Source organism: Euleptes europaea, chromosome 6 (assembly GCF_029931775.1).
Source record: "Euleptes europaea isolate rEulEur1 chromosome 6, rEulEur1.hap1, whole genome shotgun sequence".
Lineage (NCBI taxonomy): Eukaryota > Metazoa > Chordata > Lepidosauria > Squamata > Sphaerodactylidae > Euleptes > Euleptes europaea.
In genome coordinates this window covers 93,890,732-93,917,551 of record NC_079317.1, presented here as the reverse complement: position 1 = coordinate 93,917,551, position 26,820 = coordinate 93,890,732, and the positions used below count along the sequence as shown (strand labels likewise).

The 26,820-nt window shown below is 41.7% G+C and overlaps 2 protein-coding genes across 2 annotated transcripts in view; both read left to right on the top strand.

Annotated features, from left to right (window-relative positions):
* MUC2 (mucin 2, oligomeric mucus/gel-forming) overlaps window positions 1–13,512 on the top strand; it is a 77,685-nt gene extending 64,173 nt beyond the window's left edge. The window contains exons 41-52 of the mRNA XM_056851963.1: window positions 240–301; window positions 2,181–2,281; window positions 2,394–2,425; window positions 3,297–3,471; window positions 5,075–5,179; window positions 6,312–6,352; window positions 7,292–7,414; window positions 8,189–8,290; window positions 9,495–9,623; window positions 9,893–9,932; window positions 11,512–11,647; window positions 13,299–13,512. Coding sequence (XP_056707941.1) covers window positions 240–301; window positions 2,181–2,281; window positions 2,394–2,425; window positions 3,297–3,471; window positions 5,075–5,179; window positions 6,312–6,352; window positions 7,292–7,414; window positions 8,189–8,290; window positions 9,495–9,623; window positions 9,893–9,932; window positions 11,512–11,647; window positions 13,299–13,512 — 1,260 coding nt within the window. The remainder of the gene's footprint in view (window positions 1–239; window positions 302–2,180; window positions 2,282–2,393; window positions 2,426–3,296; window positions 3,472–5,074; window positions 5,180–6,311; window positions 6,353–7,291; window positions 7,415–8,188; window positions 8,291–9,494; window positions 9,624–9,892; window positions 9,933–11,511; window positions 11,648–13,298) is intronic.
* A 10,484-nt stretch (window positions 13,513–23,996) lies between these two features.
* Window positions 23,997–26,820, top strand: part of LOC130479565 (mucin-5B-like) — a 75,677-nt gene continuing 72,853 nt past the window's right edge. Inside the window, exon 1 of the mRNA XM_056851962.1 lies at window positions 23,997–24,072. Within this exon, the coding sequence (XP_056707940.1) occupies window positions 23,997–24,072 (76 nt within the window). The remainder of the gene's footprint in view (window positions 24,073–26,820) is intronic.

The window sequence follows — 26,820 nt, the reverse complement described above, 5'->3', positions numbered from 1 at the left end:
AACCCAGACCCAACTCATCAAAACATATTGTGTAGTTTGGCCCTCAGTTACTGGTTTCCTGTCCTCCTCATGTGGGAAGCCTGCACATTACCCCCTACATAAGACCATTGTTTCCTCTTGGCTGAAAACTTTTTAATACATGGATGGATATTATTTTTAGAAAGAATAATTGGAGTAATGCCACTGGTCTTTTCCTATCATTTATCTATTGCTTTTTGTGTTTTAATCTAGCCGTCCAGTGCCCATCTAACAAAGTTTACAAGGCGTGTGGTCCTTCTGTAGAGGAGACTTGTAAATCAGGGTAATTACTTTTCTGACCTTCCAGTCTAAGTACTATTCATCTGCATGAACTGTTGAGATGAGGTCCTTGGTGCCGTTGTTTAGTACAATGTGTGTATTTAGCAACCAACTTTGTTTACTTTCCTGCCCCTCATTGGTAGTTTAAATCATGAGTGCTGGAAATTCTTGAAACAACATCTACCCCCCCCCCCACACAGACACATTTCCAAACTCTTCAAACATGAAGGTATTAACACCCAAGTTCTTGTTCATGCACTTTCTGCCCGAATATTCAATGTGTATCTCTGGTAAGGGGGTACTTCCCCTGTTCCATGAAGACCCACGTGATACAGTTATTGTGGTATTCTGCTGAGCCCAACCCACATGATTTTCACAGAGGGAGGAATACATGAATCAGCCTGCCCATGCATGGGCTGATGTCCTCACGAAGCTCCCCATCACTTTGCATGTGAGATATGAGGAGCATACCTGCTCTCTCCCATGAGGGCACTGTCTACAACTGGATGTATGAGCACACCTCACTCAGTTACCCAGCACTTGGTCATTCTCAGATGAATGTGTGAACAATCTCCATTAGAAAGTATTGTAGGCAATAGGGTTGCCAGGTCTTTCTTCACTAGCGGCTGGAGATTTTGGGAGGCAGAGCCTGAGGAGGGCGGGGTTTGGGGCGGGGGAGGGAATTAAATGCCATGGAGTCCAATGGCCAAAGTGGCCATTTTCTCCAGGTGAACTGATCTCTATCGGCTGGAGATCAGTTGTAATGGCAGGAGATCTTCTGCTATTACCTGGAGGTTGAGGAAGGAAAACAGTACCCAAAGTAACATGTCCTGAAGATTTCCACAATATCAACTCTGGACTCATGCCTTCACCTTCCTACGGGAACGGCTCCTTGTTTCTATGAACTCATCAAAGGCATTTGCCTTATGAATTGTACTTATAGTAATTGGTGACTGATTGCTTTGATATATATACCAGGTTGATACTTTGATATTTGTACCATGTAGGTGTTTTGCATGTTTTGTTTGTTCGTACTGATTTTGTAATAGCACTCTTTGTAATATAGCACTATTTGTAGTCAATTACTCTGGGTACTGTTTTCCTTCCTCAGCCATTCCCCTTACAGTACCTGGCCTTTTGTAGTTTGGTCTTCCAATATTACCTGGAGGTTGGCAACCCTAACAATAATATAGAATCATAGAAGCGTAGAGTTGGAAGGGACCACCAGGGTCATCTAGTCCAACCCCCTGCACAATGCAGGAAATTAACAACTACCTCCCCCCCCACATCCCCAGCGACCCCAACCCTCCCCCCGCAATGCAGGATCCCACAATCAAAGCACTCCTGACAGATGGCCATCCAGCCTCTGCTTAAAGACCTCCAAAGACCTCCAAAGATGGGGACTCCACCACCCTCCGAGGCAGTGCATTCCACCATCGAACAGCCCTCACCGTCAGAAAGTTCTGCCTAATGTTTAGGTGGAATCACTTTTCTATTAGTTTAAATCCATTACTCCATGTCCTAGTCTCTGGAGCAACAGAGAACAAGCTAGTTCCCTCATCAACATGACATCTTTTCAAATATTTAAACATAGCTATTATGTCTCCCCTCAACCTTCTCTTCTTCAAACTAAACAAACCCAACTCCCTAAGTCTCTCCTCTTAGGGCATGGATTCCAGACCTCTGACCATTCTGGTCGCTTTGAACTGTAGAAGCTCTTTGGTCAGCTAATGTATAGTCTTTGCGCTCTCTCTCTCTCTATATATATATGTATGTCTCTTCACAGAGATACATACATGGATCTCATTGGCTTTAACTGCTATATCCATGCCAGGCTGTACACGAATAATTCTGTTTTTTTTTTTTTTAATGTTCATCTATAGTAACGTAACAGTAGATACCGAAACACAAGTGGAAGGTTGTTTCTGCCCGGAAGGGACAACACTTTATGATGCTGGTGTGGATGTCTGTGTAAAAACCTGTGGTAAGTTTGGGTTCTACCTTTTCTTTCTCTGAAAAATATTTGTTAATGTAAAATGTGTGACTATCACAAACTGTGCCACAAGTAACAAAGATTTGCTTTATTCTGATTACAGGATGTGTTGGACCAGATAATATACCAAGGAAGGTAAGATACTTGCTTATTTGTGCTGATCTTTAAGCTTTCCATTCTATTTTAATTTTCTCTGAGAAAAGAAATCGCAGACTCTTAAGATTTTTATTTTACATTGAGCTATCAACTATTTGGATGGGTTCTCCTCAAGGCAGGGGTCCACAATCTTTTTGAGCCTGTAGGCACTTTTGCAATTCTGACACATAGTGGTGGGCACAACCGCAAAATGGCTGCCACAAGAGTGGGGGACAACCTCTGAATATCAGGGAGTGAGGTTGTGCATAAACCCAATCGTAGTTCTTCAGTGTTTCAGGCACCTTTTAAAATCAACATATTGTTTCAAAACATTTTCTTGCCTACACACAGCTTAACTTCAGTCACAGTGAAGATCCTTGTGTGTGTTTAAAATCTGCATAGCCAATCAAATCTTCAATGGCCAGTCACAAGCCCTGCTGTGCAAAATCCTCACTATCCACACCTATTTCTAAAAACAATTGGTGGGCACTAAGAAAGGTTAGGTGGGTGCCATGGTGCCCACAGATGCCACAAATGGGGGGCCCTGCCTCAAGGAATGCATCATGATAACAGTTTTGGAGTGCAGCATGATGAATCTAAGGGCAAAAACGCATGGTTGCTTTATCCTCCTTTAATCCCTGTTTAAGCAAGGATCAAACTCACATTAGGCAAAACGCATGCATTCGATCCAGGCTGAATCCTGGCTGAAACAGGGATTAAAGGATAAAGCGACCATGCGTTTTCGCCCTAAGTCTCTTCTTCTATCTCCTGAGATCCATGTCCATATAACTTTACAAGTTACAAAGCTGACGGACAGGGTTAGATTGCACTATGTTTAGTAATTTACATTAATTTTCATACTTGTTGACAGTTTGGAGAGACCTTTCAGTTTGACTGCAAGGACTGTGTCTGCCTGGAAGGAGGCAGTGGCATTATTTGTGAGACCCATAAATGCCCTCCAACAGAAGTACAGTGCGAAGGAGAAGGATTCCACAAGATCTCTGAAGTCAACCCTGATGACAAATGCTGTTCTAAAATTACTTGTGGTAAGGAGACCACCAAGGAATACCAGGGTTGCTATGCAGAAGATGGCACTGGCAAACCACCTCTGTTAGTCTCTTGCCATGAAAACCCCAAAAAGGGGTTGCCATAAGTCGGCTGTGACTTGACGGCACTTTACACACACAAGTATATCTTAGTAGCTTTTTGCATTTTAAGTAATTGGCTGTGGTCAGAGATAGAGTGACCATAGGTCAGTGGTGAAGCGCATGCCTTGCATATACAAGATCCTAGATTCACCTCCTGGTATGACCAGAAGAAATATTTCAAAAAGCAATGCTAGGACAGACAGGAGAACTGCAAGCAGTTCATATATCCTTTCCTTTTCCTTCTTTGCTTCTATGACTCATAGGTCCTGAGCAGTTATTTCATAGAGGAAAATATGATGGAGAGATATTTGGCCATGGCCAATGTTATATTTGGATCTCTATCCATCAGCAAAAAGGGGACTATTTTGTCTCTTGTTATGGGGGCAGGAAGTATCGCCAATATGGGGGTAATCCATTTATCTTGGTGGTGTTTAAAGAGGGGGTATTCCATCATCTTATGAGATAACGTGTCAATTTTCTTTGAATTGAATGAGCAAAGTCTGTCAGAATACGGTAGATTTCCATATCTTCTGTTTAATACTGCTGAGGGTGCAGCATTTAAACGGGCGAGCATAAAGGCTCTTTGGAAGGAAGGGACTGTCAGGTTGTAAAAGTAGTGCAGTGCATATATGAATACTAGGCTAGGTGGACTAGTGCTCTGAGTCTGACTCAGTTATAAGGCAGTTTCTTACATCTGAATGGAAAACGATCAACAATAAGGAAGACGCAAATAAATGTTGGTTTTGTAAGAGGGATAAAGCAGATTTTTACCATATGGGGTGGGAGTGTACTAGAGCTACAGTTTATTGGGAAAATGTGATAAATATAATATCTAAAGGTCTGGAAATAGAAATACCCATGAATCCAGAAATAATCTTGTTAAACTGTTTATCAACTATGAATAAAAAACGTTTTGATGTATTCCTCCATATGGTAACATTAGCAAGGATAAATTTTGCCAGATATTGGAAAGGAGCGAATTCTCCAAGCTTAAATACTTGGTTCGACCAAGTAAGAGAGATCTATGTGTTGATTAAATTAACTTACTATCAAAATAACAAAAACAGAAGAATTGGATAGAATATGGAACCCCACTATATCCAGGATGGAGAACACGCTTAAAAGTTTAAATTCTGTTGGTGGTGGCTCATAAAGAGAGAGTTTATTTAGAAAGTTATATGTTTTATAGGTTTTATTGGTTTTATAAGTGCTGGTCAATGTTTGTTTATTCAAAAGTTTTTTTTAATGTTGTATATTTGTAATTTTTAATAAATATTAAAAAATTAAAGAAAAAAGAAAAAGAAAGAAAACTATCAACAATATTATCCCAAGTCTTTAAAAAAGATAAACAAGTATCATTTTCCCTAACAGCGGGGGAGTCTCTAAAATTAGATTATTTACAAGGTGCTTGGCTGTTTCACTGTGTAACAATTTTGGTTGACTACAATGTAAGGGACTCCCAGCTTTCTTACAATGCCATTCTGCTTTTTCTGTTTTACAGTATGTAATGTCAGCGACTGCACAGTCAGACCTCCTACGTGTGAGCTAGGATTTGAAGCTGTCTCTCATACTCCCTCGGGTCGTTGCTGTCCTGTTTATCAATGTGGTATGTGTATTGCAACAGACTGGGAAAAGACGGGCATGACATTTCACCTTTGTATGTTGAGCCTAAGCATGTTTTCTCAGAGGGAAGTCCAGCTTTCACGAGTGGGACTGACTTCTGAGTAAATGCTATTTAGTGTAAGTGCAAGAAGCCATGAACGATCCAGAAGACCTTGGGTAAAACACAAAGCTGCAGCTCTGCTGTTCTGTAATAGATGTAAAATACTTTGTGCACACACTGATATGACTCTGATAAAGTTTCTGAACTTGGCCTTTTCCTCCATGTAGTGAATTTATTCAGGCATGGACTCATCTGATCCATTCAAGAAAGCCTCTTTCTTTCACATAAATAATGTCCAGTCCTCCAGTTAATACCCCTACACACTGCATCTCAGAAGGATATATCAGACAGAACCAATGTAAAAAGTGAAATATTAGATGCTTAGTGAATATAAAATCCAGCAGTGCTGACTGATTCTCTGAATAACATTGGGTGGCAGCTCCACCTTGCACTGCAGATTCAACAGATAATGTGCTGGAATATTTTGTAGAAGGACTATTTTTTTCTGTTGCCCCCCTCCCTTTTCTGGCTTTCATTGGCCACACTTAGTCCAAGCAAGGAAAAGATAGCAGATTTGTTACTCTATTTAATGTTCCAGTGTATTTTCCCCTTTACATTGTCCATCTAATAGTTGGAAAACACCTGTATGCAAGTATGGGATGGTAGGATTAGGTTACCCTATGGCTGTGTTATAGGCACTTTTATGCCCTAGGAAATATAAAAGAAAACAAACTAATAATTTGGTAGGCTATTATACAAAATGGGTTGGACCCTACCAGTTTTTACTCTGGTAAAAAAGTATTGAGGGGTCCCCTATGACCACACAAACAGGCTACACTAGGCATCATACACAGAAGCCATGTGGGTTGCGGGTTGCACTAAGATTGAAAACTGGCTGGAATGGAGTAAAAATGCTGGCTGGATCCAACATCTGCACTTCAAGGAGAGGTCTGCAGGATTGGGTCATTTAAGGCTATCCTATAAGGGAAGCATGGCAAAGAATAATAATTATGATTTATAAAGACTTGTCTGTCTTTGAATGAAGTATTTAATATGCTACCTTTGTTTTTTGTAGCTTCCAAAGGGGTTTGTGTGCATAATGGTGCTGAATACAAGGTATGTTTTCCTTTCTTCCAATGAACAACTCTGTGGAATGAAAACCATTTGATTCCAGAGTCATAGTCTAATGGACATTTTGTTGAGGGAGTGGTTAGCTTATGCAATCTGTTTTCAGAGCTCAGATAAAGCCGTACTTTTACTACAGAGCTTAAGTCAAGAGAGAAATACCACTGATCAGAAGAGAGTAAAATAAAACGGAACAAAAGTCAGAACTCAGATAATTTATTGTAGTCATTGACCAGTATTACAAAGTTAAAATGTCGTTAAAAGAATAGTTTGATACAGCAAAGAGTAACAACATGACCATTTGAACTATTCAAATAGGTTTAAGGCTCTGTATCAACTTTAGTATCAACTTTAGAGCCAGCATGGTACGGACAGCCAGTGTGGTGTAGTGGTTAAGAGTGGTGGTTTGGAGCAGTGAACTCTAATCTGGAGAACTGGATTTGATTCCCCACTCCTCCACATGAGTGGCAGAGGCTAATCAGATGAACTGGATTTGTTTCCCCTCTCCTTCACACGAAGCCAGCTGGGTGACCTTGGGCAAGTCACAGCTCTCTTAGAGCTCTCTCAGCTCCACCTACCTCACAGGGTGTCTATTGTGGGGAGGGGAAGGGAAGGTGATTGTAAGCTGGTTTAAGTCTCCCTTAAAGTGGTAGAGAAAGTCGGTATATAAAAACCAACTCTTCTTCTTCTTCTTCTTCTTCTTCTTCTTCTTCTTCTTCTTCTTCTTCTTCTTCTTCTTCTTCTTCATTTCCCTGCATCTGTGGATGAAGCAAGGGCATTTAAGACTTGTAGAAAATTGGAACTAATTGCTGCATCAATGGCCATTCTCACATTGATACAAATATATAGTAATGTTCATTAACATAATTTAACAAGTTCTGTTTCACATTGTGCTTTGCTAACAGATGAATTATTCCTTCTTTATTTCAGCCTGGTTCAAAAGTCTTAGGGGACAAGTGCCAGGACTGTGTATGTACACACGAAAGGGACAACAGCACTAGTCTGAATGTCATCAACTGTGACCACATTCCATGCACCGTGTCATGTGAACCAGTAAGCATCAGCCAAGCTTTTTAAGCAGTCACTTTAAATATTTATGGAAGAATTATATTCTTAAGGCTTATCCTTTCTTAACTTTGGAGCAAAGAAAACGATTCTGGCAATGACATGTGGGTTGCTATCATGAATATTATACTCACTTTTAGGCCTAATAAACTTTATTTACAAAAGAACAACCACCAGAAAGAAAGCATTTGAACACTGGTTTGGACCCAGACTAGCATTTGCATAGGCAAAGGGGGATTTCTGCCTGTGGAGTGTGATTTCCTGCTTTGCACCTTCCGTGCCAGCCCGATATATCCCCTGAATTGCTTTTCATGAAAGACAGGAGTCGAGCATTTCAGGGGGTATTTTGGGCAACAGCGAGGAAAGGGACGTAGGAAAGATGTGCAGTGCTGGCAGAAAACCTTGGTCCAGGGAAGTGCCAGTCTAGATCCACACCATTTAATACTTCTCTGCCATGTTTTTTGCTTTGTAATTAACTTTAAAATGATGCTTTCATGGCAAAAATATAACAATTATTGGACTGCAATGATGACCATTCTGTTTCTTCTTTTTTATTTGTTACTTTTAATTTTGGCCACAGTGAATGGTATATTGTGCTTCATTTTGGAAAATCTACATTTCCTTTAGGAGCTCACCATCTTTTAGTCCCAGTGAATAACAGCAGAAAACAGTTGCAAGAAAAAAAGGGAGGGGGAAAGTGTTATCTTCCAAGTGCTGTAGAAAGAAATTAGACATATTCATTGTGCATCTCTTTCTTCCTAGGGATATTCTCTCCGGTCGCAACCTGGTGAATGCTGTGGGAAATGTGTGCAAACAAGCTGTGTTATACGAACAAGTGATCTTGTTATCACCTTAATCGTACGTGTAATCCTTTTGTTAAGAATCTTCAAATGGCAATGATTCTCTTATCAATCTCAAAATTTTGCTGAGAAAAAGCAATGAATAGTAAGAAAAAGGGAGAAAGAGATTGTAGTTATTTTCCCATCAATATATACAACTCAGACAAACACATTTCCTTGATCTATTGTCCTCATGACTCCCAAGCCTCTGTGTGAGAATTCTCCTCCCTTCCTTCAACTGTTTGAATCTTCAAACCATTTTTATATCAGTCTCTGTTGCTGCCTCTCCACAAAAAGCTCTCTGCTTGTTATTAATCGTAAGTGAGCAGGTAACAAGAGACTGTTCACAAATCTGCACTTGGGAGTCTGGGTAGAGTAATGCTTAGGGCCCAGTCCTTACCTGGGAGGGAGGAAAGGTGTTAGGAGGCATGGAAGATCCTGTGCTGGCGTCTGCGCCGCTTGCGCCGGTGCCCAGGCCACTTGCACCACCATGACCAGCATGGATGCTGGCGTCCCAGCCCTGCCGCAGCAGCACAGCCCCGGGACACCGGGGGCATTCTGGGGGTGGAGCCCCCTTCGGGCTGGGAATGCCCTCTTTGCCCTTACTTCCATTTACGCTACCTTTTTAGGTGGTGTAGTCCTGTGGAACACAATGGAGCGGTTCCACAGGGCTTGAAAGTAAGGGCAGCCTCCCGGCGTCCGTGGGGGCGGGGCTGAATCCTCCTTCAGGAATAGGCTGTTTGAGGCCAGAACTGGGTGGATCTGGGTTCAAATCCCTACTTAGCTCCCTCTCTAGGAGCTCGCTGCATGATCTTGGGCTTGTCATTCTCTCTGTCTGATCTACGGACAAAATGCTGCTCTGAGTTCCCTGGAAGGATAAAAATGTGATGGATAGATAATTATTTCCCATAATTTCCCACAGTTTCTTCATTTCCACAACTTCGAGACTCATAAGCCTCAGTTGTGAAGGAGGTTACTCATGCATTAAAAAAGTCCAGTTATTTGCCTAGTTCAAAGTATCATGTCTCTTAACACGTCTCAGAAACCTTCACCTTATACCTCGGAAAACTTGTTGATCTGTAGGTGCTACTAGCCTTAAACCAGACCTTCACATGATATTTTATTATATTTTTAAAGAGGGAAAAGATGAAAAGATATACTTTTAGAAAACAGTACTCAGTTTGTGTATTTTTGAGCCAGTACTGAATTCATTTCCTTGTGTCATACAGCCTGGTGAACATCGGAATGATCCAAAAGATAACTGCACTATTTATTCCTGTGTGACCATCAACAGACAATTGATCTCCTCCACTTCCACAATTAACTGTCCATCCTTTAATGAGAATACATGCCAACCTGTGAGTAAATTTTTAATATGCATGTTCAATTTAATGAATTATTTAATTTGACCCAGTCATGTTTTGAGTAAGATATAGCTAGATTTTGTGTTGTAGTCCAGGAAAATCTATCATCTAAAAGTAAAAAAGGGCCAAAGAAAATACAAAATTTTAAAATATAGCATGACTGATAGTTGTCACTTCACTGTAAAATATGGTTTTGCTGTTCTGAGTGATTATACAATGTAGTAAGAGAAAAATAATGTAACTTCTGGGTTTGTTTTTTCTAGGATACTATTATGTATTTGCCTAATGGCTGCTGTAGAACATGTAAGTATGATACATTATATACCCACTTGAGAAGATCAGGCCATTGGCTCTAACTTGAAAAGTAGAACTGATATTGTGAGATGAGAAATAGGTTAATATGTTTTAATGCATTGAACTATTGTTATTTTGGTGAGTTCAGATTCCCCGAGCCTTTTTCTTTTCTCACTTGCTAAGCAATTTAGCAAGAAAGATGAAGAGTGGCTAGTTGTTATCTGTTGAGACGTTCTTCAAGGAGCTTAGCAGTGCATTGCTGAGGTAGGGGGCTGAAAGTGCTCTGGAAGCAGCCTGACCCTGCTGCCAGTGTAAGTGGCCTTTTATAATGGAATAAAAGGCACTCACACTGGCAGTGGGGGCAGTTCCATTGGCGCCTGGGCACTGCAGAGCTACATGCCGCCCCTCCAACGCCACAGTCTCTCTGGGACCTAAATCCCGGAAGAGATATGCAGCGCTGGTGTAGTGGTGGAGCTGATGGTAGTCAGCTTCCAAAGCCCCTCCAGCCCAGGAATGCCCCCTCCAGCAACAGCGTTTCTGTGCCAGGCTTTTCCTAGTGCAGCACCACTATTTCTTTTTTGGGGGGGGGTTAGCCGCATTTTCTTTTTTACACTGCATCCTAACACCGTCAGAGCCCACACCAGTGTCCCAGGAGGCGTTCCCGGGGCTTTCCGGCGCCAGACTGTGGAAGGAGCCGCCGTTACACAGCCTCCAAAGCCCTTTCGGGCCGGGAACATCCCCCCCTTTTTTTGCGAGCTATGCCACCTTTTTAGGTCTTTTTGTGAAAAAGATATGTTTAGGTGCTTGTACCTGTTCCCCCCTCCAAAGAGATCTAATTGCAGCTTTGGAGGGGCATTTTAAATTGTGGAAGGAGCATGGGAGAAAAATGTTAAACACTATCTCACCCCTAAACTCTGTTTGTGTGTGTGTGTGTGTTTTTAATGGAAGATCCTAATCATGAATTGAGAGTCAGCGTGGTATAGTGGTCGAGGTGTCAGACTTCCAGGTTCGAATCCCAACTCGTGCCATGGAAGCATGCTGGGTGACCTTGGGACAGTTGTACACACTCAGCCTTGACCCTGGAAAATAATTGGATGGGAGACCTCCAAGGAGTACCAGGGTCGTGATGCAGAGGCAGGCAATGGCAAACCATCTCTAAAAGTCTCTTGCCTTGAAAACCCTATGAGGTTGCCTTAAGTCAGCTGTGACTTGATGGCCAAAAAAAATAAAAATAAAATCATGAATCTTTTATCTCCTATCTGGGTTGGCCCTAAATGTATATGATTGTCATTTATTTTTAGTGAGAAGGTATTAAGTAGATTCCTACCTACTACTTCTCCCATCTAAATCAAGGAGCATTACATGTGCTTAACTTTAGCAGGATTGTGGTCTGGTTCTTTGCTATTCATGAGGCTACCAAATTATATATCTTGGTAGATATTCTGACACCATTTTATCATTACATCAGGATATGGTTTAGAGCTTTTTGAATTGCTGTTCACTTATAGGAAAATACTCATGTATGTGGGAACAGAAACACTTCTGAAGGCATTTTCACAATAATCTTTTAAAATCTCGTATTCTGCAGGCATTCCTAAGGAACCACAAACACCATCTCCATGCTCTCTGACTGTAACAAAGAGCCAAATCCATTACGATGGTTGCGTTTCTGTGGAACAGGTCTCTGTGTCTAAGTGTGAGGGATCATGTCAAACTTACTCAATGTACGTAAGACAAATTTAAACTGAGAAGCTAACATCTAATAATATACATCTGTACCAAAAGGATCTCATATTTTCCAACCTTAATGGTTCAAATTAATTGCATAATCTTCATTATTCTTAATTGAATATGGTCCTGAAGATCTGTGCAGAAAAATAAGTCCATTGAAATCAACACAGCATGCTGCTGAGTTAAACAAACACACTTAGCAACTGGTTGCTTGCCTTCCAACTTACACTGGTATTGGAACAACTTGTACAACATTCAAAAAATGTATGGTGCCATGCTAAGACTTAACTAAAGTTCTGATCCAGTTAAGTAACTCTCTATTGCAACCAGATTTTGAACTGCTTAATTTAGACAGCTGTATTACACCTTTGCAGCAACATGGGAGCACTATGCACAGAATTGTGGCAAGCGCATCAAAGAGTCAAGGATATGAGATTCTTTAATAGTAAAGGAATGGTATTTTTAATATGAATATGGTTGGACTGCTCATCACAAATTCAAAAGAATGGAATTCAATCTGTTGACTGAAGGAGAACCCACAGATTTAATTGCAAAACTCACTGTTTTTGAGTGAAATCAAAGCTTGATGTGTGGGGAATAGCTTAGACATCTGGCACTTTAAAAGTTAAGTTTAGATATACAGTCCTATGTATCTAATTTTTGTCAGTATAGTTTTAATGGCATGGCATTCAATAGGTAGCCTTACTGAATATGCCAAGAAGTAGTGAATATAGTAGTTACAGTGATGAAATGGCTATAAATCTTGTTTATAGGATTGTTATAAATGGTTGTAAATCTTGTTTATAGGGTTGTGAAAAGAAGCTAGTTTCTAACAGTACTTTATAAATCTGGTAAATCTATCCAAGATCCATTGATGTATTTTATCTTTCCCGTCCATGTTCAGATATTCTTCAAATGTGGTAGAATTACTATCTTGATTTTTTGCTGTGGTCATTATAACAATGGGAGGTGTCATGAAGACCTTTTAGAAATCTTTTTCTGGGTACTACTAGATAGCAAAGAGAAAGACAGTAATACCAGAAAGTATTTCTGGAGTATCTGTCATCAGGCAATTTTGTAATGAAACTATGGTAAATGCCAGTAACGGTGCAAAACAAGTATGATATCCAACAATGGGATGGGGATTTCAAAGTACCATTGTTGTTATTATTACTACTATATTATTATTTTGTAGTGCTTTCAAGAATAGTCAAAGAACTTTATGTATATTATTGTAAGACAAGAAGCACTGAGGCTGAGAAGTTGAATCTTGCCTAAGACTATGAAAGGAGTTCATGGCAAAGACAAGATTCAAACCAAGGTCTTCCTGATTTGTAGATCCTAGCAGTTATGCCGCAACAGCTCCAAAGCTGATTTTCCATTGTGAAAGTCAGGTGTCATAGTACCTTGATTGTAATTTTAAAATCCCAGTTTTGATGCCCTCCTTTTAAAAATTAAACACATTGAAGATACTTTATTTAAAACGTTATCACACTTGATTATATATTATATGAGAAGATCAAAATTTGGGCTTCTAGCAAATGAGCTGGAGAAACAAAACACTCACACTGACAGGTTTTCTAATAAAGAAAAGTTCTTCCTAGGTCCTGATTTCTCCATTTGTTCTTCCCATGATACAAACAGGTACTCTGCTCAAGCTAACTCAATGGACCACACATGCACTTGCTGCCGAGAAGAAAAGACAACCAAGAAGGAAATCACCCTGGTATGCCCCGATGGAAAGAACCAGACACACTTCTACCTCCATGTGGAAAGTTGTAAATGTCTCAACACTGAATGCCATACAGCAGAACAGACCACTGTGAAACGTCGCAGGAGGCAGTTAACAATAAAGTGAAGGATGGGAATGTAACGGGCAAAACAGCCGGTTAAATGGAAAAGAGACACAAAAGTACTACACATGTTTATCATTTCCACAAATAATTCAGCACTTTGCCTTATTTTTCATAGTCTTCTTCATCTGTGTCCTCTTTGACTGTTTCCCATTGTGCTTACTTTATTTATTTGTGTAAAAAGGTAGGAGAAAAAGATTCAGCTTCTTTGCTTCAAATAATTAAAGACATTTCAAAAATGTAGCCTCTGTATTTGGGTTTTATTTTTAAACCTGCACTCTTGACCTTTGCAAGTAGGACCCTATGTTTCACAGCTTCAAAACAATTTTGCAGTTTTTAGATGCTTCCATAAAAGCAACTCTGCTTTTGAATTATAAATAATTTCTCTTGGCTCATGAACTTGGACTCCAATCATTTATTCCAGTAATGGTAAACCTGTTCTGAGGATCCTTCCACAGTCCCCTTCATGTGTATGGTTGGTGCAGCTTTGTATTCTTTACCATTGCTACTATTCCAAGCCAGGGTCCATAAGATGCTGGGTAAGGAGCAAGAGAGACACTATTCTTGGTAGAGATACTATGTAGAAAGAGAATAGAAGTGGACCAAACATAAAACCCATGGAGACGAGGAATGCCAAAAGCAGTTTCCTACAAAGAACAGTCTACATTCCTCCTCTTCTCCATGGGTTTTATGTTTGATCCACTTCCATTCTCTATGTAGTGTCCTTGGATAACCACATCAGATCTATACTTTTCAGTAGCACATGTACACCAGTTTTACCCCAAAAGTTTTCTCCTCCTGCATTTTCAACCACCAATCTAATATTTCTCATGATGGCTCATGCTATTGCAAACATTATTGGAAAGCTCATCTTTTCTCTCAATCCATTCTCTTAATTTCTTTTTTGTTCTGTTGACAATGATGCCATTGCCTGTGTTGGCAAGAACTGCCAGTGTGTCTTGGAAGGAATTAAAGGACTGAAGGACAAGTAGAGAATAGGACTGGAACATGTGGAGGGAGGAGAGAGTACAAAGAACATGAAAAACTTGCACGGCCATTCTAATGCCATGCATATACATACCCCAGATAACCTGATCTTCAGTAAACTACTGGTATCTTGTTGACTATGTGGAATGCCATTGTGGTGTGTGCTTCTTGGGAAATTCAGGTTCTGTGACTCATTTGAAACAATATGTCCAGGTTTCACTTCACAGTGACTTTTTCAGCTACTGAGAAAGGTGTTAGATTCTATAAACTCCAACCAGGGCCAGATAGGCTTTGTGTAAAACCTAATGAGTGAATATCAAGTCTGCCAACAATAAAACATGAAACGAGCTCTTCTGAGCCTTATTATTTATTTGGTGTAGTTAAAACATTGTCAGGATCAGGCTTCTGTCCCTAGCACCCCATAAGCAAACTCATCCAGACAGGTATCTTTGAAGCAGTAATACTTTATTAGGAGCAAAAAGACAGATTAAAGAACTGACTACCTACAGGCAGGTATGCCTGAACACAGGCAAGTTACATACTTAAAGGCACTACGGGCTGAAAAGGTAAATATCGTTGGCAGCCCAGAGATAAGCGGTTCCCAGGAAGACAGACCAAACAATACCACAGCTGCAGTAAACAGGACAAGCGAAACTGTACACAGACGTTCACAGGCATGAGAACCAAGGACTCGACATGCAGCCAAAACCTGGCCTAACTCATGTCAAGAGCCTTTACTCCAGCTAAAAGGCAAAAGGCCTGACAAACATTTATATGCTGTCTTTTCACCTAAATTGGGTCCCCAAGGGGGCAAACATCAAAACATTTCAACATTAAAGCAGTATTTAAAATAGGTATGCATAGAACATTTAAACAATTAACAAACATATAAACACACAAACATCAACACCAACAGAACCAGAAGGATGGCCAATAACGGTTAGTAGGGGAATGCCAAATGAAACCTTCATCTGCTGGCAGAAGACAATGTTGGAGACAGATGACTTTTCCTGGGGAGTGGTGGGGATGGAAGGTATTGTTACAGGGAAGAAGAAAATGAGCTATAAGACTCAGCAAGCCTACATGTTGCAGTGGTTGGAATATCAGAATCTGAGAGCACATGTAGACATGACAATGGCTGTCTCAACATTTGAAATGGTGCATGGGGTGGGGGAAAACAAGACTGCCTGCTCCTGTTGCACTGCAGACTCGATCGGGATCAGACCCTCTCAGTTTTTTTTTTAATCTCCCATTAGGTACTTAAATGGCAGCAGCATCCCAACTCGGCGACGCCATCATGCCTAGTTGTGAGCTGAGATTCTGATACTTCAGCTACTACATCACACATGCTTGCTAAGTCTTACATATCATCCACTTTTTCCTTCTAATAATGCTCTCCATCAACACCATCATTTTATCCTCCTTTTGGGGATATGATATGTAAAGGACTTTAAGGAACACCAACCTGGGAATGCCATCACATCTAGTTGTGCCCTGAGAGGCCTAGGTTCAAATCCCCACTCTGGAAGCTCACTGGATAACCTTGTGACAGTCATTCTCCTTCAGCCAAACCTACTTCACCAGGTTGTTTTTGTGAGGATAAAATAAGGAGGGCAGAACAATGTTGTAAGCCACTTTGGGTCTGCCATGCGGGAAAAGCGGGATATAAGTTACAAAATAAAGGTTGGTTGAAGCTAAGGAGCAGATGCTAGTGATGGTGTAGGAAGTACTACTGGATAATAAAAAGGCTGGAACTGGAGTCAGCCAGTCCTCAAAGACAGTACAGCTTCCTTTGTTCGTTCCACCCTCTTTCTAACAGAAATGTTACATATTGTTTTTGAAATCATATTCTTAAATATTGCATTAGATTGGACCTTGCCAGTGGTGAACGCTAATCTGGTGAAATGGATTTGTTTCCCCACGCCTCCACATGAAGCCAGCTGGGTGACCTTGGGCAAGTTACAGCTCTGTTAGAGCTCTCTCAGCCCCACCCACCTCACAGGGTGTGTGTTGTGGGGAGGGGAAGGGAAGGTGATTGTAAGCTGGTTTGAGTCTCCCTTAAGTTGTAGAGAAAGTCGGCATATAAAAACCAACTCTTCTTCTTTCTCATTTGTACCCCACTTTTCTTCCCAATGGGGACTCTAGGTGGCTTACAACATTCTCCTCCATTTTATCCTCACATCAAGCCTGTGAAATAAGTTACCTTGAGAGTATGTGACTGGCCCAAGGTAACTCATGGAAGAGTAGGGATCGTAATCTGATGCACTACCCACTACACCATGCTGTCTAGTTCTGTGATCTACAAACATTCCATATAACATCTGGGATTCTCAGTATCAAATATTATAAAGAAGTGTGCATACGCTAACAAATTTATGATGTAAGTTGCCCTGAGCTCTGCCTTGCAGGGGAAGGTGGGATATAAATATGATTAAATAAATAAATTCCATGAAAATGGTTTCAAAACCACTAATTCCAGATTTAGTGGTCAGTACGCAACTGTTCCATGGATTAATTTAATAGATGTTGCTCATTAAACTTAGAATTCTTATTCGCTTTCAAGACTCTCAAGGTGCACTGTTTTCCTGACTTGAAATGGCCCTGTGGATCTCTTTGCCCATTGGGGAAAAATAAAAGCCATCCTTCATATCTGAATCAAATCTGCTTTCTTAGTCCTTCATCTGTCATGGACAATGAGCCAGGGAGGAAGGGTAGTGATACTCATCCGGGAGTCTTTCTTCTTCAGGACATTTCCTGTCCCAGCGATCTCCGGGATTGACTGTGTTGGTCTAGCGTAGAATGCTGAAGAGAGTTTGGCTATCTTGCTGGTGTACCAGCTGCCTAGCACACCTGCAGATACCCTGCCAGGCTAGCTAGAGGTGGTGTCGAGCTGGGCCTTGAGGTTTCCCAGACTGTTAGTTCTGGGGGCCTTCAATGTCCCTGTTGATCCGGCCTCTTCTTTGCAGACTTCGGACCTAGTGTCTTCCATGGAGGCACTGGTTGTCTCAGGTTGCACCAGGTTCCATGCATCAAGCTGGCCACACACTGGATTTGATCTTTGGTATGGGAGTAGATGTTGAGCTGATCTCTGTGGTCAGACCACTTTGCTCCAAAGGCCCAGCTGGGATTCTCAGTCTTTCCTAGCATAGGCAGCAAGCAGATTTATCCTTGTTCACAGAGACTTATGGATCCAATTGGTTTCCAGAATGCTCTGTGACCCCTCGCCAAGCTGGTCCAGAGTTTGGGGCTGGGTTGTCATCAATATGCAATGTTACGATATGGACTGTTTATATCCCGGACTGGTCATGGCAACCCCTGTCAATGCGTGCCCCCCCTTATCCAGAGCAAGCGGCAAGCCTAAAGCCGCCTGGAGAGGAGCTCTCTGTCATCCTGCGAACCGGTAGTCAAGGAGCGAGGCAGGTCAACCCTCCATTGACTCAGAGGGAGTCACCATTCGCAGTGCCCCCGTTCCAGTGGAAGCCATATTGCAGGGAACTGACAGCACGCAACCACTGGCAGCGCTTACCCCCACCCCCACCCCTGAGCCGATCGAACTTAATCAGCTAAGCATTAAGAGACGTTAAGACAAACAAATAAACACCATTCCTCTGGCTATGCAAAAGAAGATTCCCGGACATCGCGATGTGCAACCTGTTTTTGAGCAGCAAAGCCCATCAACAAGAGATTCCTGATTCCCCCAGGGTTGCACAAACCAATGGAGACAGTATAGTCTACCAAATTATCATACCTCCCCACCCCGGCAGCCGATCGTTAATCCCTTTGTCACCTTTTGTTTAGCTTGGGAGCCGCGAGGGTAATCCCATCCCCCTCCCCCTCAGAAAATAGTAAAACTTGGGTCCTCGAGATCCATAGGGTACCTTAGGTCTTCCCTTGGCTTCCTTGCCGTTGCTCTGCTAGTTGGACTTTGCGTAGCCCATCCCCACTCTCGCCCTCCCTGGGAACCCCGCCACTCTGCCCTTTTTATCCCAGTGTTTTAGTCCACGGAACTATGGTTATGCATACCCAGACAGGACCTGTCCTTGCTCTCCTGGCTCTATTGATTCATTAGCCCATGCCCTCTTGGAATGCCCCTTTTATGAGGAACTTCGATCACATTATATCTCTCCCCTTTTAACGTATAAATCTAATGCCTCTGTGTCTGACATAATGCCTTTTTTTACTAAGTGACAGGGATCCCAAGGCTACATTGTCAGTGACAAGATTTGTTTCAGTTCTTATATCCCTCAAACATTAGATATATACTGCTCAAGATCAATGGATCAAGGAGCTTCTAAGGGATAAAGGAAAGGAAGGCTTCTCCCGATACACCCCCTCCAAAGAGCTCTATGCTCAGCTAATAACAATTTATTGGTGGTCCTGGCCCAAGGAGCCATCCGGTTGTCCTCAACCAATGCCAGAGTTTTTTCGGCTCTGGCCCTAGCCTGGTGGAACTCCCTGTCAAGTGAGACCCAGGCCCTGCAGGACCTGGCTTAATTCTGCAAGGCCTGCAAGACTGAAATGTTTTGCCAGGCCCATGGCTGAGGCAGCAATGGTTACATCACAGGGCTGGCCTCCTTATCCCTTTGTGTATTTATCTTCTTTCATTTCTTTAGCTGACTTTGGTTTTTATTTTCCCTCACCTGCTTCTTTGTTCCTTCCTGTTGGCTATTTCTGTCACTGCATTGTATTTGTTTAGTTCTTTATTGATAGGGCGCCTACTGAAATTTTAGTTATATAATATTTATGAGGTCTTAAAATGTTTAGTATGTATATTAAATTAATTGTTTATTCTGGTGGTAGCCACCCTGACCCCGATTGTGGTCAGGAAAGGACAAGATACAAATCTAATAAAATAAAAATAAAAAATACCTCCCATCTCTCCCCCCACCCCAGCCCAACCTGCTATTTAAAAAAGTCAGGTTATCGGAGTCTGTAAGGTTCAAATGGGGAAGCAAACTATGTATTCAGGTCTAAGCGATTGTCTAAGGATGAAAAAAGGAACATTGAATTGTCTGGAGGAAGGTTTAAAGCAGAGATGGGGATCATCAGGCCCAGGGAGCGTTTAAGGCCCGCAAAATCATTTGGTCTGGCCCTTTGTGGGTCCTGGCAGATCTCTAGCTCAGAAGGATCGAAGGCTGGCGATCTGCTCCCGCCCGCAGACAGGAATAGCCTCTATTTAAGGCGGATGTGAGTTTGTTTTGCCGAGAAAATGAACCTTCTTTCCCCCTTGCAGAAGAGTTATTAGCTATGGAGCTGCTAGGACCGCCCAAGAAACTGTATTAACCCTTTCCCACCCAGGCTGTGGAGAAACATATTCCTCTGTACTACAAGAGGGCTGGGGGCAGAAGTGGCAACAATGGAGGGGTTAAAGGGGGCAGGGGCAGAACACGCAGGGTTGAGTTCTTAGCCAGTGTGTCTTCATTTCATCCCCGCAAGTGGAGGTAGCAGGAGCTGCCTGTAGAATCCAGCCCCAACCATGCGGAGCAGGAGCAACTCCGGCGTGTGGCTCAATGGCTACGCCCGGCTGGTGCAACAGACCATCCTGTGCCACCAGGTGGGCGAGTGTGCCACTGGTTGGATGCCTGCCTGCTTGCCCGCACCGGTGGGGGGGGGACCCTCTGGAGCAGCTGCCTGCTTGGGGCTTGGTCGGCTAATTTTTAAGTTGATAATTTTGTATGGCCCGCGAATGATGTTATAAATATCCAAATGGCCCTTGGCGGAAAAAAGGTTCCCCATCCCTGGTTTAAAGACACAGCTGGGAGATTCTGCACATGCTACTTCTGCATATGTTACCAGAGAGATACTAATCTACTAGCAGTGGGCACCTGGGTTATTATTAAATATAACTGCTGTGTTTGAGGGTGTTTGTCTTCCTCACATACATCTCAAAAGCTAACAATCAAAAGTAAACTTCTGGTAAAAGGTTATGTATCATTATGGCTGCTAACGTTATTTCAGAGCAGTGAAGGAGGCCCATAAAATATTTTTCCCATCCTGTGAGGTAAATCACGTAGTTAATATTTAAGTTGTGAATTAACAAAAAAACAAATATCCCTCTCTGACAAATGAGCCATGAAAAATGTTCCTCCAAAAGCCATAGATTGGCAAACAGGATTGATAGCTTAACTTCCTTTGTAGGCCAGAGGCTGTAATGAAGAGAAGTCATTAATCCTGACATGTCATTTTAAATGGCAATGCTACTAGTTCATGGTCATGGTGCACTCTCAAGTGCTGTTGACTTTCGGAAATCCCTGAATAAATACTATAATGATAGTGGTGACTGCTACAACTATTAAGACTACATACATCTATACTACAGAGATCAGATCCCCTGGAGAAAAGGGCTGCTTGGGAGAATGGACACTATAGCATTACACCCAGCTGAAGTCCCACCCCTCCCCAAGCCCTAACCCCCCCAGGCTCCACCTCCAAATCAACAGGAATTTCCCCAACCCGGAGCTGGCAATAGGGCTGTCAACCTCCAGGTACTAGCTGGAGATTTCCTGCTCTTACAACTGATCTCCAGCCGATAGAGATCAGTTCACCTGGAGAAAATGGCTGCTTTGGCAATTGGATCCTATGGCATTGAAGTCCCTCCCCTCCCCAAACCCCGCCCTCCTCAGGCTCTGCCCCACAAACCTCCCGCTGGTGGTGAACAGGGACCTGGCAACCCTAGCTGGCAACCCTGTAATACTTTTTAGATACTTTTACTGAGTATGTGCTGCTAGCTTCTCTGTGGTTAAAAGAGGAGAAATGCCAGTAACCCTAACATGGGGAAAATGTTGCTGTGTCAGGTACTGTTAGGGTTGCCAGGTCCCTCTTCACCACCGGCGGGAGATTTTTTGGGGTGGAGCCTTAGGAGGGCGGGGTTTGGGGAGAGGAGGGACTTCAATGCCATAGAGTCCAATTGCCAAAGCAGCCATTTTCTCCAGGCGAACTGATCTCTATCGGCTGGAGATCAGCTGTAATAGCGGGAGATCTCTAGTTACTGCCTGGAGGTTGGCAACCCTAGGTACTGTGGAGCAAAAGAAGCCAAGCTCAGCTTGGCTGTCTCCTCTGCTTTCTGATTCTGTCAGTGCTGAGAGCTTGAATGAGCATGAAGGAGTCACCAGTCATGTTCATCCTCAACCAAAGAGGAAGGGTATGTAAGTGTGTTCATACATGGCCCTGTATGAGCATGTATGTGTGTATTGGTGTGTAGATCTATGTAAACAGGGTATCCCAGGATGTCTCATTTTGCCCAGCCTCCCCACAAGCTGAGACTCAGCCCTTGCTCCCATATGAAAAGTCCCTGCAAATAGGAATAACTGCTCCATATGATTCTCAGAATCTGAGATTTGTGTGATATGTCTCTTCAACTTCAATATTTCTGTTCAACTGGATAGTTCTCACCCCTGCCATTTGTTCCAAGCAACATTGCTAGTCAAAATATCAGTTCTTCTGACTGACCAACAGGGGTTTGAAATTATTGTGGTAGCATTTCATCAAGCATTATACATTCATAGGCAACTAGGAAGCAACTCAGTCTACTCCCAAAACCCACTTGCTATCTTCAGTTGATCTGTTTGGAGTAGGATGGTATTGTGTGAGTAGGATTATAATTTCGAGGCAAGGGAACAAAGACCCTCTTGAGTTTTGTGAAGTCTAGTGCAAGTCATGCATGACTGCCAAAATGGCAAACCTTCTAAAATAGATTTGACCTATAGTAGTTTGGTTGACAATGGAATTAACCAAGCAAGAGCAATGGGAAAGGGCAAAACAGACTCATGAATCATGCTACACACAATGTGTTCGACAATGAGTTCAAGATTACTTTAAGAGCAGCAAATCTTTTCCTGACAGACACTTTTTCAAAAATGTCTCAAGTGCCTAACAGCTCTAAGATACTTTCCTAATTTCTTGTACAGGAAAGGATAGCAAATAAGAAAAATAAACCTACAGTGGTTTACTTGGACTGATTCTTTACATGCTTAGGTAGGTGTTTGTGAATGACTCCGTGATATATGTTCAGAAAGCTGTCTGTGTGATTACACATTTGGAATTCACCAAGTTAGAACTCTTCCACTTGGAGTCAGATATTATGTAACCCCACCAGGATAAAAAGGAGTATTGATCACTATCTATTATTCCCTTCCATACGGGGAGGAGTCTCGTGGCTTGGATTTCAAGAGAGTTGCCTTGAGGTCCATACCCACAGTTTCTAAATCAAGGGTTTCAATATCTTTATTGTGTGAGTATGAGGGAGAGATCCTGAGATCAAGGATGGCACCCAACCAACTTAATGGCTACCCCCTCCTCACAACATTTTATTTCAGTTTTGTTGCTAGAGGCTTTTCATTTCTTTCTTTCTTTCTTTCTTTCTTTCTTTCTTTCTTTCTTTCTTTCTTTCTTTCTTTCTTTCTTTCTTTCTTTCTTTCTTTCTTTCTTTCTTTCTTTCTTTCTTTCTTTCCTACACCACTGCTGTGGGGGAGGTGTCATCCATGATGCAATATTCCTTCATACAAAAAGATTCCTGCTCAAAGGAAAGTGGTGTTTCAGAGATAGTGCTTTCCTCTTCTATCCATTTCTTTACGCCACTGGTTCCCAACCAGGGGTCCGTGGACCCCCAGGGGTCCGCGAGAACTAAATTAAGGTCCGCGAAACAAAGTTATAAACCCATAATAAATTAATATTTTCAATTAAAAGTTCTCTATTATAAAAATATATATTCAGATATTATTCTAAGCTTAATGTTTAACTAACAGTTATGATTAAAGTTTATTTTCAAATTCTCTGAATTTTTATTTTGAACCTTGGGGTCCCTGCACTGAACAAAAAAGTCCTAGTGGTCCCTGGTCAAAAAAAGGTTGGGAACCACTGCTTTACGCTGAGGGTTTGTGTGTTTTTGTACAGAGGACCATTTAATCATGTGAGCCCTCACCTACAGTTTGGTTTACATCAGACACAGATTTACCACCTCATCTGATGTTTCTGATGACTAGGCTTTAGATGCAGTAAAAATGGTGACAGTAAAAGTTTAAAAAACCAAGAGTCGCCTTGATAGTTTCCTTGGAATGCAGGTATTGAACCATTTGATACAGAGTACTGAGTAATATGAACAAGCGGTCATGAAAGCCAGACACACAGAGCTCCTTCCCATAGAGATGGGACCACTGACAATGATCAAGACTACTTTTCATCCTGCTGGGAAGAGCTTCTTGACCCTTGACTGGAGGTGAAACAGTTTGGAATCCAAGTAAAGTCAAAGGTTAAATTCAACATGATAGAATCCAGGAAACAAATACCTTAGTCGTTTTAAATCTGAAAGAAGAATACGTTCCTTTTCAGTCCTCATAAATCAGTGAAGGAAAAAATTTAATGCTCCACCTTGTAAGGGCCCTGCCCTCTATGTTTCTGTTCACAAGCCAGAATAACTAGGCTATAAAAATGTGCCTATACACTAGGAAATAAAACCATTCTTGAGAGATTTTTCATGTTACCACCTTGTATATCCCGTAGCACCATGAAGAAAGGATGCCAGTTATGGATCTTGTGCTTACTCTGCAGTTGCTGCAAAGGCAGAACACCAGTACATATAGGTAAGAAAAATCTCATAATATTCTTCATCTAGATGTTTTTAAATATCGGATCCAGTCTGTATAATCTCATACTGCAAATGAAATCACTTTATGTGTGATTCAGCATCATCAAAGTTGGTGTTCAATTCCACTGATTTTAGCGAGGGAGAAATGAACACATTCTTAGCTATTTCATTGAAAGCAATGGGAGATAAAAGGGCCCAACTGCGGTTTTAGCTGCATTATATTTCAGTTGCATTATATTTCAGTTGCATTATATAAGGTCAATCATTTTGCTCCTCCAGTATTAGGAAAATTTCTTAAGCAGTGATTTGTATTCTGAGATAATGGAACACAAAATTGGGTACGTGCTGTCAATTGTGCAGGGCACATGAATGTATTTTTCCTTCAGGTTCCTTTGAGCAGAGGCTCAATTCTTTCCAGGTACCCACTTCCATGTATTCTAAAGGGACAAGAACTGGGTAATGCATGTGTACACCCTCCACAGTTTTTTTTGGGGTGTGTGTGTGTGTGTGTTGGGCATCTTTCTTTACCAGCCCTTAGAATTCTTGGTGGACATAAACCTACAACTAACTAACAAGAAAAGACTTGAAGGGGATCATCTGTGCTATACAAAATGAAGTCATGTGTTAATTTTTTTATGTGCATATTTTTGTAGAAGTGTTGAATATGTAATTAAATTACATGGTGAGAATACTTGCAGAGAATTTATTGTTTCAATTCACACTAAAAGTTTGACCACTGATGTGCTAGTTCATAGTTTTTATCCTTTTCGTCCATTCAACGGCCTGAGAGGAATTTGTCATGGAAGCCAAATGTTTGATATCCTACATTTTCCTGTAGTGTGTCAATAGCTAGGGGTGTGCATATTGATATACGAATTAAAAACAAAAAACCTTTTTGGAATTTTTTGGTTTTTTTTTTTAGCCATGTGGAAAATAGGCGGCAATAAAGGGAGCCAAAAAAGTGGATCCCGAATAATGTCTTCCCTTGCCAAGCATTATTCAGGCTGCATTGGCCTGCCACCACTTTCCCCCTCCCTTCTTCCCTCCTCCCTTACTTACCTGCCTCTGACAGAAATCCATCCCGCCACTTCTCCAGGCTGTGGAGAAGCAGCAGGGGGTGGATTGCTTTCAGATATGCCCCCTGGCCTTCTTTGGACCCCAGAGAAGGCTGGTGGGGTGGAACTGACAGACAACCACCCCTGCCCCTTCTCCGGGCTCCGGGTGGCTGGGAAGATCTGAAAAATTCAGGGGGTGGGGATTTGCAATATTTTTCAGGTTCAAGGTTTTTAACCCAAAAAGTTTTGAAAAACCTGGGTTTTCTGGATTAAAAAAAAATTCCGTTTGATAACCCCAAACCCAAAAAATACTGAAAAAAATTGGTACACACCCCTATCAATATTTTCTGATTTGTAGATTTCAAGGTGATCCTGCTTCAAAGTTCATTAGAGGGGTGCCAAATATTCTCTGCTTTTGTTTCTTAAATTAAATCTTACAATTGTTGTTTCTCCTGACTTGTCTATCCCTGGCACATTAGCCCTATTTATAAATCTGTGTGGCTGGAAGAAAATAACCTTTTAATAAACCTTTCCAGTTCCTTGTTTTCAGTATTTCACAACCTTTCAGAGTTCAGTGAGGAGGAAAGAAATAATTTTGATTTGAATGTTGATAGCCTATTTGGGGGGCATATTTCCTACAAGTACCACATAAGAATGCTGTAAAACAGTGTTCCCATCTTTCTCCACCTTACCTCTGCTCCATCATGCCAAACTGGCAAAAGGAAAAGTTGATCCCTGCTGAAAATCTGCAGTAGTCTCAGTAATAAGCCCACACAAGTGAAGCAAATTAATTGGTTGTATTCTTTAACTAATTGAGTTCAATCCAGAGAAAGTAGGTAAACTCATTTAACTTGCATTAATTCCAACAATGCAACCTTATTCAGAGTTACTCCACACTAAATCCATTGATGTCAATGGTATTAGACAGGAGTAACTCTGTATAGGATTGCACTGTAAATCACACGGGATTAATTCCCACATAGTTCTTGTTCCAGTGAGTGTGTATATATACAAAAGTCATCTTTGTTATGTGTATCCTTCTCTGGATGATGAACAACTCTGTGCACACAGCTTCAGGCCTAATTCATTTGCTTGATTTGTTTGTTATAAACCCTGGCCAGAAAATTGGCTAGAGTTGTTTGACAGAGGGAGTATGACTATATTTAATCTCCGTCATCCATTTTACCCCCAAAGACCATCAGTATTATTGTCAATTAGGAGTCAATTCTCGTCACATGGGCATGTCACCAATGAATTCACAATGACATTCCTCCCCCAGTCCCCTCAGAGCAGAGGCTTGGTTGGCACAGCAATCAGTCATACGGTGGAATTCAACTGGTCCAACTGCTTTGGTTTTGCCTCAGCCACTCTGACCCTCGCTCATTTCAGTCTCTCCTACTCAGGCTTAGCATTATGTAGAGCTAGCATGGTGTAGTTGTTCAGAATGATGGACTCTAGAGAACCTGGTTTGATCCCCCCCTCCTCCACACAAAGCCTGCTAGGTGATCTTGGACCTCTCTCAGGCCCACCTATCTCACAAGGTACCTGTTGTGGGGAGAGGAAGGGAATGGGATTGTAAGCCACTTTGAGACTCCTTATGGTAGAGAAAAGAAAGGCGTAAAAACCTACTTTTCTTCTTCTAAATAAATGCCTCAGTGCACTCTATTGTTTTTACCATCTTGATTGTC